General features: G+C 42.3%; 1 protein-coding gene across 5 annotated transcripts in view; it reads left to right on the top strand.

The window, feature by feature from the left end:
- Nucleotides 1-13,420, top strand: part of CREB5 (cAMP responsive element binding protein 5) — a 442,951-nt gene that overhangs the window by 171,978 nt on the left and 257,553 nt on the right. For all 5 annotated transcript variants that reach the window (XM_025291256.3, XM_025291254.3, XM_044946705.2 and 2 more), the window contains one exon: nt 2,667-2,839. In XM_025291256.3, the coding sequence (XP_025147041.1) occupies nt 2,667-2,839 (173 nt within the window). The remainder of the gene's footprint in view (nt 1-2,666; nt 2,840-13,420) is intronic.

Genomic DNA, 13,420 nt, shown 5'->3' with positions numbered 1-13,420 from the left:
GGGTAGGAGGAAGAAAGGAAGTCAAAGGGAGTGACAGGGGACTGGTTTGGAGAGCGCTTGTTGAATCCAGGAAAGAAGATGATGATGGTTGGGTAGAAGTTGGTGGAAGAAGAGACAGAAAGAGAAGAATGATGCTTGCATTGAATTTATGGTACCTGGGGACTCCACCTGGGGGTGATAGAAAAGAGATGCAAAAGGTAACTCAGAAAGGGTTTAGACATTTTATATTATTGTCATGAACTTAAAGAAGATTATTTTTAAAATCATATGGCTCTGTTGATAACTTTCACTAGCACAACAAAAATAATAAAATGAAAGTCAGAAATCCTTCTGTGCCTGAGATCTATTATTAACAAAACAGGTGACTGTGAACAAGATGAAACATTTTGAATATCTTGAAGGATCTAAACAATGGAAAATAATACTTGCGATGTTTACTTCGTCACAACCTCACACTAAGACCTAGGAAAATGAGTTTGTTGAGGTTCACCTTTGAAAGAAATAATGATTATCTTTATTTTCAGTATTACTTTTCATTTGATTCTTTATACCTCTAGATCCCAGAAAAATAACTCGAGCATATCCCTGTGCTGCCACCCCAATACGAATCACTATTTCCTTTCATCTTACTTTAACCAACCACAATATTTTCCCATGTCAGAAAAACCTTCCAGTATATAACAGGAGCCTTTGGATCATGTGTGTGTGTGTCTAAACCTGTTCATGCCTTTGGGACCCCCACGACAACACAGTCAGCTCACAGTCTAAGCCAGGTGCCCAGTTGCCATCTGGACTCTGGACAGACTGTGTGGTCAGGATTTAGAAATCAGAAACCTGGGAAAGGTGCAAAGTGATGGACGCAACCACCCCCGCCACCATATATGTTACCACCATCATTTAACACATAGTGCAGGAAATCCTGTTCTTTGCAGAAGAACTTCAAAGAACCACTTCCTGTTCTCCTGGGTACTGTTTATTTTCTTCTTTGCTAACCCCAAAGCTCAGACAGATAGCTATTTTTCCTCTAGTAAATTGCTAGTGACACTCCATTTCTTTCCTGTCATCCTCAGCCCACTGTCCAACTGACCTCTCAGATTTCCATACCCTTCTAGGCTAAGGAGCTGTACTTGGATGTTTTCAGTGGCCCACTGACTTATGTAACTTTGTCCTGTACTTTCTTTTTCTTTTCTAGGTTCTGAATTTCTCACATTTCAGCCCTCTTATGCCTCAGTGTGAATCCTCTCTTCTTGCCCCAGTGACATTTTTTTCTAAGCATTGACTTACATACACTATCACATGTGAAATAGATAACTAGCATAAGCTGCTGTATAGCACAGGAAGCCCAGCCTCACACTCTGTGATGACCTAAAGAGTTGGGATGGCGGGAGGAGGGGGGCTCAACAGGGAGGGGATATACATACATACATATATATATATATATAAAATTATGACTGATTTGCATTGGTGCATGGCAGAGACCACTGTAACACTGTAAAGCAATTATCCTCCAATAAAAAAAAAAAATCAGCACTGTCTCTTAAGCTAGCTTTATCATGCATATTTTACCTTGCGTACATGCTAAGTCATTTCAGTCATGTGCAACTCTTTGTGACCCTATGGATTGTAGCCCTCCAGGCTCCTCTGTCCATGGGATTCTCTATGTAAGAATAGTGGAGTGGGTTTCCCCTCTTCCAGGGGATCTTCCCAACCCAGGGATCGAACCTGTGTCTCTTATGTCTCCTGAATTGGCAGGCAGGTTCTTTACCACTAATGCCACCTGAGAAGCCCATACTTTACCTTACTTTTGAATTTTAAACAAAGAAGCTTTCACTCAAGTCACCAGAAATAAAGACAGGATGTTAAGTCACTCAAGTGACTCAGTTGTGCCATTATTTTCTTCCCTACTTTATTCATATATGTATGTATATTTACTGAAGGCCTACTGTGCTCCAATCCCCATGGGATAGAGTCATGAACACAAACATTGTATGTTCTAGAGGAAAAGACAGTGAACAAGTAAACAGGTGAACAAGTGTTGTCAGTATTCCATGATTCAACCGAAGTATTAGAGATTTATCTTATGGGAAAACAATAGAGAGCTCTAACTCTCACTCTCGTCACTGAACCCCAGACACCCTGTTGTCTTTCACAGACAACATCCTCACTCCCTAGGTTGTTGAGCTTGGGTCATGCATACTCAGATTATGATTGAGAAAAGTAGTTTCCTGGGCAAAAAAAAGAGGTGGGTACTCGTATAGGACTGAAAAAGAAAAAATAACAAGTGTGCTTGTCATTCAAAGCAGGGTGCTGAATGGCTTTTCACTAAATTATAATGTTATGCACTTACCAGAGAAATCATTTTCAAATGGAATATATATCACCCCAAGTCAGAGCAGATATGCACTAAACCTCACATGGGAGGTGGCAGGGTGATTAGTGAACTTCCAGGTATTTTCTTATGTGCTTTACTCTTAAGGCAAATAGTTATTTTTCATCTCCTTGAAGCTGTAAGTTATAACAAAATAAATGGACCCATGGCTTGCCAGAAGCCATAACTCTGTATTTGGTTGACATGACCAGATTCCCCAGTTTGGCCTTTGAAAGCCTGAGAGCAGAATAAAACATTAACCTCTTCTGACCCTTTCCCCTCTGTCTTCTCTGGGCAGAATATCTCGATGCATAACCCCGTTGGTGGGGCCATGGCGGGGCCTGGAGCTCACCAGCTCGGCAGCGCCCGGATGCCCAACCATGACACCAGCGTTGTGATTCAGCAAGCCATGCCGTCACCCCAGTCCAGCTCTGTCATCACGCAGGCCCCTTCCACCAACCGCCAGATCGGGTAAGGAGATCTCCTCGGTTGTCTCTGGGTCCTGGCCAGAGCTCAGGGAAGCTTCTGGATTTTCTTCTGGTTTCTAGTCTGCAGGTTGGATAAGACAGAAGTTGGTTTTCCTGGCTGGTGTGATACTGCCTAGAGCTCAGAGTGATGTTTTTGATGGGAGAAAGGTAGAGGGAGTCTCTGTTTGGTAGAAGCTCTTTGACTGTGGCTCTGGAGAGAAGAGCAAGTCGTTCTGTGTCATTGTTCCTTCAGAGAAGATTCTTGAACTTTAAAGTGACTGTGGGGAAACCCCTTGGATGTTGGGAGCAGAGTGTAGTTCTCAGGACAAATGCTTGAGGATGGTGGAGGGAAGTGTTACCCACCCAGCTTCCTCGCTAACAGAGTATGTGCCTCCGTTCCTAAGACCAATGTCCAACACCCATCTCTCTGGTATGTTTCCACAGTCCTCCTTCTCTCTGATGATTCTTCTTTCTTCTTTCCCTTGTTAATATTAATACCTTCTCATTAGCTCGCCTCTCTTTCTGCACTGGTTCATATTCAGTCCTGGAGAAGACAAAACAAAGAAGACAGACCCTATCCTTCTCATTTATGTAAAAAAGACAATACTGAGGCATTGAGAAAAATAGGTAGAATGCTCCCAGATACTGTATCATGGCATGGAACAAGCACTCACTCCTGAGTATCATGTGATCGCTCTTGATCCTTGTTACTCAGAGTGTGGTCTGAGGACTGGCAGCATGGGTATTACCCAGGAGCTTCTTAGAAATGCAAACTTCTGGCCCAGCTTCCTGCTCTCCAGAATGAGGATGGTGTCTCTTCTCTCCACCCTCACAAGAGTAATGTGAAAAGGAAATAAAAAATTTAAGAGTGCTTGGGATCTTAGGAAGAAAAAGTAGTAACTTAAGCCAAAGAGCTATGATAAATTTATGTTGCTGGATGCTGAGAACTGCTTGCTCCTTGTTCCTAGAATTCTCTGTTTAAAATAGGAATGGGAGCTTGCTGTGTTTGGTGTGCATATCAGAATTTAGTTTTAATTTTCCACTGAATAGTAGATATTTTTTAAGAAAAAATCTAGAAGCTATCTCACTCTTTGTCAGTATCTTTTCCCTTCCTTGTTTTAAATGTGTATAAGAATTCCCCACCCAGAGGGAGCACTAGGGACAATGGCTTATCCCTCCTCAGAATACACTAGAAAGAGTACCTTGTCTCTCACATTTCTCAACTCATCAGGATGGGTTGTGACATATAAAGACAAATCTTAACAAATGAGAGTTGTGGGTAATAATTATGTTGTGAGTTTGCCATGGGAACCTTTGGTTTCCCATTCAAGAAACAGAAAATTAATCTGGCCATTTGAATGCTTAGCTTTGTTGGAATAAGCCAGTGCTAAAGTTGCAAGTGTGTCTGTGAAAGAATCCTTTTTTTCTCAAATGTCTATGGGAGTAAATGCTTCTCCGTCCAAAGCAAAAACCTGTAATATACTAAGAAGGTGGGGTCATTAAAGACAGCATCTCAGTCTCAAGGGGCTCCTTCACTCCAGTGGCTTGGCTTTGGGCAAACAATTCACAGCTAGGTGAGCTAATTATAATTATTTTATTTTTCTTTCAAGGGGAAAAAACATAAAATGTGCTAGATTTTATTAGCATTTTTACAGCATTCCTTCTCCCCTGGAGTTCTTCTGCCTCCTGCCCCCTAACTTCCCTCTTGGAGGCCCTTAGTTTTTGGCCATTGTTAGTACAATGGTGGTTTTTGTGAAACAATCTTTTAAGGGTTAGCGCTAAATTCTAAGATGGGTGTTGACTCTGTCAATAATTTACCCAGCTGGCCGGGGCTGCACAGTTGGATGACATTTCTGGGCTGTGTCACTGTGCCCTGTCAGGTGGGGGTATGTGCCATCTCCCGACCCACTCTGACTTCCCGTTTATTCCCAGTCCTGGGGTGTTATGTGTCTCTCCTGGTGTTTTCTAGGAGATAATTGTCACTTTTAGGACTCTGTCTCATTGCCAAACTTGAGGGAGGCTGTTTCTTGCTTCAGATTCTTCCCTGTTGTGTTTGCCATGTTGATTTCAACCCCCACACCCTATCATTTCCATTTTTCTCCATGTGACCCATCTAAAACCTTGCCCGGATGATCATGGGGGCTCAGCAACCCATCTCACCAGTGGATTCAGAATGAAACTCTAGGTGGTAACATTTGGGGACGGCTGACTCTTTTATTTCTCTCAGCAAAGAGGAAATGAGTACTTATTTTAAAACATGAGTTCCCTCTGGAGACTGTGTCTTTAAATGAGCATTTGAAACTGCAGATAGTTTTCTTTCTTTTTTTTTTTCCCCTCTGAGGCTGCACAGAACCATATTGTAGTAATATTCTGATTTTTATCACAACCTCAAATATTTAAGTGTCAAAATCTGGCCAAGCCACCTGCAAATGTTTGCCATGGCTACTGGCCAACAAAAACAGCAAACAGCAATGAAAGTCTTCATTCAGGCTCCACGCTTAAGCTGCACCCAGCCAGAGAGGCTGGGACCCACCTGTGCCCACGCACAGGGCTTTTTTGCTGTGGCCAGTGGGCGTGTTCACAAATAGAACTTTGCGGGAGAGAGAGGGGGCCACCCATCTCCCGTTCCCCCCTTTTCTTCCCTTTGACCAGTGCTGGGTTTCTGTTGCCAATCCCACTTTCATTCTCCTTTCTGCCACCATCCCCCTTTCATGCTGTATTTAAACTTAGAGGTTTAAATGTATTGGGAGTGATATTGACATGAAGGACTGGAAATGGGAACAGTGCCTGCTCCTAAGGAAGATTTGTGGGACAAAGTGTAGGCATCCTTGTGAGCATTTGATTTTCATATTTTTGGAGCAGGCACTGAGTCAACGTAGGACCAAATGGGTGGAAATGCAAAAGTCTGAGATAGACAAATCACGTGGGCAAACTTCAGTCTGTCCTCTGTCACCCCCTTCCATCGCCAGTGCCCAGTTCTGTCCAAGTAGTGCTTTTTATCTTGATAGAAACTGGAGGTAAGTATAAATATCCCAAATTGCACTCGTGTGGTTAGGCAGGCTAGAAAAACACACAGTGTTGGAGAGTGTGGGAGGCATCCCCAAACTAGTGACTACTTGTGCTTAGTCAAACTGGCAGACACCCTGTCGAGAAGAGTGCCTTTGGCTGATTGATGGTAGCGTTTTAGGAGATAAGTTTTCCAGATGGAAAAAGAAAAAGAGGGAGCCATGGGGTGTGGGGGAGACAAGCGAGACAGAAAACAAGCATGTGTTATATACAGATGAAATCGATTCTGCCTTGGACCAAATATGTGGCAGATTCCAAGAAGTATCTCTCCTCTAGTAATTTTTTTTTTTATTAGAGATCATGTAACAGGCTCATTAATTCAGGATCAAGTCTGCAACTCCTAGGAGAATGGCGGAAGAGCGGGTATCAGTAGTATAAGTTCTCTCTCTCTCTGTCTAATTCTGTCTCTCTCTCTCTCTTTTTCCTCATATGAGAAATTTTTTTAGGAGCCAGCAATCAGCTGAGAAGGTGGCTACAATTTTAATAGATCCTAGCTTTCCTTGGTGGCTCAGTGCTTAAGAATCTGCCTGTCAAGCAGGAGACACAGGTTTGATCCCTGGATTAGGAAGGTCTTCTAGAGAAGGAAATGGCAACCCACTCCAGTAGTCTTGTCTGGGATAATCCCATGGACAGAGGAGCCTGGCAGGCTACATTCCATGGGGTCGCAAAAGAGTTGGACATGACATAGCAACTGAACAACAGCAAATTCCTAGAGAAACCTATTTCTCTTTATGGACCAATGTTATTAGATAATTCATTCTTGGTAATTTTTTAGGAAGACAATGAAAGTAATATGGAATGAGGTGATCTATAACAATGGATATCAGTACAGAGTTCTGACAGGTTGTGAGAGGCACTTCCAAAATAGTCCATAAAATTTCTTCCTGTATTCAGAATGTTCTATAGATTTAGTTCTCCCTGTGGAATTGGCAAATGCATAAGCTTGTTAGATTATTGGTAAAAAAACTATTTGCCAGTAATTGTTTACAGTGTAGATGTGATATATCTAACATCAGGATATACAAATGTTCCTACCAAGGCTGATATTTGAAAAGAAGATATCTGGTCTTTTCTGGAATATTCTAGTTAGGATATCAAGAAATTTGAAAATATGTTCAACAGCATGTATATATAAAACCTCTCTCTGATTTTATGCCAGTTTTAGTCTTGGCACATGTATGTTTCTAGGTATATTAGCTGTTTCATCATACACTCTATTTGCATAAAGCTGTATTTAGGCAATGTAGATCTAAGACTTGGCCAGAAATTTATAGAAAATATAGCAAATCTTGTAAAAATAAAAAGGAACTGATACTCATCATAAATTGTATTTCTCTCACCCTTTCTGAGCTTTTTTTTTTAAATAATAGTAATAAAAGAAGAGTTTATCACATCTCAGAACTTATTGATGTAAAAAACAATGCCACTTTGCCTGTTGGAGAAAGTCATGTGGTTTTTTGTACGAGTTGCTGTCGATGCTTGAGGTGTCCATTGAGATGGGAATGTTAATTGATTCAAGGATTTCTGTGTCTGTCTTTCTGAAAAAAGGGAAGGGAAAGGTCAGTAAATGATGCCATCACAAAAAGGCACTGCTTAAAGAAAACTTACGTGAAACATCAGCTTACAGTTGACTCATACTGTAAAGAATTTGCCTGCAGTGCAGGAGACCCGGGTTCAATCCCTGGGTTGGGAAGATCCCCTGGAGAAGGGAATGGCTATTCACTCCAGTATTCTTGCCTGGAAGAGTTCATGGACAGAGGAGCCTAGCGGGCTACAGTCCATGTGGTCACGAAGAATTGGACATGACTAAGCGACCAACACTTTCACATTTCACAGTTTGAGCATGCTTGTTCTGTATATGCATAGGTGTATACATCCATTATGAAGAGTTTTCTTAAACTCCACAAATCAACAGCATGAATTAGACTGTCACTGCCCACCACAGGCCAGTGCTAGCAGGGTGCAGCCAACCTTCTTCCTCCTGGATGCAGCAGCCAGCAGGTCCCGGCTTATCACTCCCTGTCCCCACACCCACACCCCTCTCCAGGACAGCTTGAATCCTCCTTTAAGTAATTCAGACCCGAAGCCATTGTTTCCTGCTTTGTGTGTTGCAGAATATCAAGGCCATGAACATTGCTTTATTGTTAGAAAGTTGCTGGGTCTTTCACAGCCCCAAGAACATTTATGAGGCCCTTCAGGGGAATGCTTTCTGGGAGGGTTGACGGACTTAACCATATGGCTCCCGTTAAATCCTGTGCAGAGCCTTGAGAAATTACCTCTGACAAGAGGGCCAGCAGCTTTCTACTCAAAGAGTTTTATGTGTGGAACGAAACATTAAGTACTGATACTTGAGGAAATATAAGGTTTCTTAACATTCGAAAGTTGTAATACCACAAGGTATTGTGGCCAGATGAAGGGGGCAGAGCCAGGATGCCAGAGCACATGGCCACATCTTCCAAGAAGCAGAAAAGCATCCCTGCTCTCCTCTCCTAGCCTGGCTCTTGCCTGTGATCCCTCAGGCCAGCTTTGTTGTGTCTTAGTGTCTCAGTTCCTCACCTGGAACACAGCAAGGCAGGTATCTTCGCTTAAACAATAGACGTCTACTTTCCACAGTTTTGGAGGCTGGAAAGTCCAAGGTCAAGGTGCTGGCAGATTTGGTTCTCGGTGAGGGCCCTCTTCCTGACTCACAGATGACTGTCATCTCACTGTGTGCTCACCTGATCGCTTCTCGTTGCATACAGAGAGAGAGAGAGACAGGCAGATTGACAGAGAGAGGAGAGGGCTTCCCTGATAGCTCAGTTGGTAAAGAATCTACCAGCCATGCGCAAGACCCTGGTTCGATTTCTGGGTCGGGAAGATCCACTGGAGAAGGGATAGGCTACCCACTCCAGTTTTCTTGGGCTTCCCTTGTGGCTCAGTTGGTAAAGAATCTATTTGCAATGTGGGAGATGTGGGTTCAATCCCTGGGTTAGGAAGATCCTCTGGAGAAGGGAACAGCTACCCACTCCAGTATTCTCGCCTGGAGATTTCCATGGACTATATAGTCCATTAACAGCCAAGAGTTGGATAAAACTGAGCGACTTTCATTTCTTCACTTCAGAGAGAGGAGAAAGAGACAGAGAGTAAGACCTCTGGTATCTCTTCCTCTTCTTAGGACACTAATCCCGTTATAGGGACTCATAACCTCATTCAAACTTAATTACCTGAAAAGGCCTCACCCCTAACCATCACATGGAGTTAAAGCCTCAATATATGAATTTGGTGGAGAAGGGAATGGCAATCTACTCCAGTATTCTTGCCTGGAGAACTCTATGGACAGAGAGTAGCCTGGTGGGCTACAGCCCATGGGTTTGCAAAGAGTCAGATATGACTGAGCGACTAAAACAACATATGAATTTGGAGGAAGACACATTCAGTTTGTAAAAGCTAGTCTTCTTGGGAAAGAAAATTGAAAGTCACTCTTTAGTGGCTCAAGCTATTGTTAGAGAAGTTTGGGATTAGCAGGCTGATACTAAAGAGAAGAAAGGGAGCTAACATTTATCCAGCATCATCTATGTGCAGAGCACTGATTTTTCTTTGCGTGTTGCTTTCCATCTTTCTCCAAGAGTCTGGAGAGGCAGACATTATTTGCTCCAGTTTTACTGCTCAAGGAAGAGAAGTAACTTATCCAAAGTCACTCAGCCAGTGAGATGAGCAGAGTTTTGAATGTGGTTCTGTTGGACTTCAAAGCACATGCTTTCCCTGTGCTCCTGCCTATAGCAATCCCAGTGCCATGAGAGATACATGAGCATGTCTGACCATTTGGGAGAGTCATTGACCCACATGAGTTGGTTAATGCTTAGCCTCTGGTTACAGTGTGAAGTGCTTCCTTCACATACCTACAGGCTAGTCAAGGGCAGAGGTAGACACACTGAGTTTCCAGCAGCTGCTTAAGTCCTTTAGGAGAAAAATACAGGAGTTCCCTGGCCCTCAGAAAGGGAGTTTGTAGGTTGTGAGACACCATGGATACAGAGAGAGAGAGCCTGATCTGGGAGATCTCTTGGCCAAATCCTCTCACTTTTAAGAAAACCAGATTCCTGCCTAAGAGTGGCTGTCCTTTCTCCAACCACTTAGTTGCTTTACATTTGGCTTCATGGTTTATAGGAAGAACCTGTCCCCTGACCAGATGAAGTGTGACTTCCAGGCTATTCTGATTCCTGTGTGGATAGGTGACTTTGCCTGTGACTTCTTATTGGGGGAGAGTCTCATTTCTGGATCTTATAAACAGAAGCCCTGCTCACAGAGTTCCAGAACCTTCCATATAAGTGTCTCTGTGTGTTTTGACTGTCTCCTCCCATTTTTAGAACAGCTAGGCACACCAATGAGTCACCACACAAAGAGCTGACTCTTTGGGAAAGATCCTGATGCTGGGAAAGATTGAAAGCAGGAGGAGAAGGGAATAACAGAGGATGAGATGGTTGGATGGCATCACCAACTCAAGCGACATGAGTTTAAACAAACTCCAGGAGATAGTGAAGGACAAGGAAGCCAGTATGCTGCAGTCCATACTGCAGTGGGACATGACTTAGCAACCAAACAACAAGGCACAGGTCTGCTTCTAGAGAAACTAGCCCAGAATCATTCAGTCTGTGTCTGTTGTAAATCTAGACACTTGTTCTTCTGTGTGGCATATTGAAAAGATGTGCCTGGAAAAGACAAGCTTACTCAGAGCCAAACCAAGTCAGGTTAGAGGGGAGTCTTGCAAAAGTATTGACCACAGGTCAGAGGTCATGGGTTTAGGCTCTGCCAGTCAGAAAACTTTATAACCTTGGCCAAGTGCGCAATTGTCCTGGGCCCCCTTCCTTCATCTACACTTTAAAAGGTTAACCAGCTGATTACAAGTCACTCTCAGCAACACAATCCTCATTCATTCCTTCTTTTCTGTCTCAAATTTCTTCTCTCTTTTGGTTTGCTTTCCTCTAGGAGCTGAGTTTGGGGTTCTTGATTATCTGAGTTTCAGGAGGCATTCTCATACTCATGAGTGTAAAAACAGAATAGGGATTGGGAAGGTTTGGGAAGGGGAGACCAGTGCAGTCAAGAGAAGGGTCCTAACATATGAAGACAGAGACACTTGACTTCCAGGTTCAACTCCTAGGTGAATCACAACAAATTTATAATTCTGTTACATGGAGATTTTACACCCATTTTACAACTGAGTAAAGTGAGGGTCAGTGATTATGTGGCTTGCCCCAGGTTATATGGATAAAGGTAAGTGCTGGAACTGGAAGCCAAGTCACTGTCCCATGGGTCCAAATGAAGTTGACTTCTCCAAGTTTTGACTTCCTTACATGTAAAATGAGGAGGCATCACTAGAAAATTCTCAAGCCTTATCCAGCACTAAAAGGCTGATGGTTTTCATAATAAGTGCAATTTTGGAAACTACTTGGAAGGTAAGTTCCTTGGGGGCTCAGGACTGTATGCATGACTATGGAGTTTCCTCCCTTGAATTAATCCTATCAGCAAATTGTTCTTTTATTCTCATTTTACGAAATGACATTGCCGAAGAGCTCACTAGAAAAACACCTAGACAACAGCACACAGTGAAAGATATAATACAACAGTGAAAGATGTAATACAAGAAATTGGAACAATTATATTGCCAGACATAGCTTTATGGAAAAATGCAGTCCACTGTCTTCTTTTCTGGATTTATTATTTGGGGGGTTACTTTATGGAAGACCTGAAACATAAAGGTCTAGCTTATATCAGTATTTAGTATTTTCCAAGGGGAAAACCTTGGGTAAGGTGCCAAATAATTAAACATTGGAAATTGAGGGTATATGTTTATTTTAATATAAAATTCAGTGATTAACTGCACCTTTCTATGCTTGTCGTAGTTCCTACATGGGAACTGGCTCATCATTTTCTGTTTTCAGGGCCAGAACACCGAGCTGGCTCATGACTGTAGGTTTACATGAGTCCCAGTGTTCTGTTTACAACAAGTCCCAGGACTAAGTGTAACCATTCCTTCAAGAACACCAAAAGGGATAGTGACATGGGGAAAGGACTGGTGTGTGCTGTGCTCTCCAAGGTGAGTATGTTAGGAGAAATGAATCTGGTAAAGCAGAGATGGTCCTTTGCAACTGGGAGTACACTTTGCTTTTTTGAAGACTGAGCATGTCCAGGTAACATGGCTGTGTCCCAGTGGACATTTCTGATCATTTGTAACTTTCACATTCTTAAAGACTATATGTTTCATGAAGTATAAATAACTCTTACCTGTACTGATAGACAAGTAGTTTCTGAGTTAAAAGAGAAGAACTGCAGATAGTCTGTGGTCCTCATTGCAATACTTTGTAGTCATATAACTGGACACTTTAGGATTTAAAAGGTAAATGATTCAATAGGTCCTCTTATATGTATTTTTCAATAATATTAGACCAAACAGATTTTTTTTCTACTGTTATTTTTAATATTCTTTTTGTAGAGGATTTAGTTAAAGGAGATACAAATTCTGTGGACCTTTTACCTTTGGTTGGATGAGAATATCACAGAAATAACCAATTGGGTCTTGAATTTTGGATATGAAGGGAATCCCTTATGTTAAGTTTCAGTTACATACAGATGGACTCCTATTTCAGCGAGACAGTACAATGTCGTTGCTAGAGACTGAGAGCCATTGCTGGCGGTTTTGACTCCCATCACTCACAAGTTCTGGGACTTTGAACAGCTCCCTTGACCTCTCAGGGCCCTACTTTTCCATCTTATAAAATGAAAGAATGAAACTGGATTGTCTAACCAGTGCCCTTTTCTAGCTCTTATGAACATATTTGTTTCCTTATCATGACTAACACTCTCCCATGATACTGCTTGGCTGGTAGGGATTATGGAAGAAGAAATTTCATAAAAACAGATACATCACATTTAGCAGACAATCCAGTAATCTGTTTACCAAGTATGTTGTGCTTTTGGTAAATATCAACTGTAAAATTTCTATAGAGCAATAAACATTCTTAATGGTACCAGACACATTTAAAAGAATTTGGAGTTTTATAGTTTCCCCCCCTTTGGCAAAGTGCATTCTGGCTGGTGAATAGGTCGGTAAAGTCTGTAAAATGATAGGACCCTTGTGAGTGTGGGGGGTACAGACATGCCAGAATGTGCTTGGCTGGCTTTTGCAGAGGTGCAGGTCTTTGCAGAGAACAGATGGCCCCAGAAATCTTTGAAATGCCAGAAATGACTTCCTGAATATACTCATCATATATTGGTTCAGATAGGGTAATTCATAAGCCAAATACACAGCAGTTTACCACTGACCTCCAATATATTATTTTCAGTCCATAAAACCCATAAACATTTCTACATAGACAATCATAATGATGACTGCCACAATGAAAACCCATCCCCAAGTCAGCAAGCCACTGAAAACTTGCAAATGCACGATGGTGTTCTCAGTGTCTACAGGGGCTGGAGGCCAAGTGTTTGGCAGACTCTTGGGGATCACTGCTTAGTGTGACATTTTTTCTCACTTGGGAGTCTT

Source organism: Bubalus bubalis, chromosome 8, assembly GCF_019923935.1.
Source record: "Bubalus bubalis isolate 160015118507 breed Murrah chromosome 8, NDDB_SH_1, whole genome shotgun sequence".
In the NCBI taxonomy this organism is placed as follows: Eukaryota; Metazoa; Chordata; class Mammalia; order Artiodactyla; family Bovidae; genus Bubalus; species Bubalus bubalis.
The sequence above is the reverse complement of the archived record's forward strand: the minus strand, read 5'-3'. Positions and strand labels throughout refer to the sequence as shown.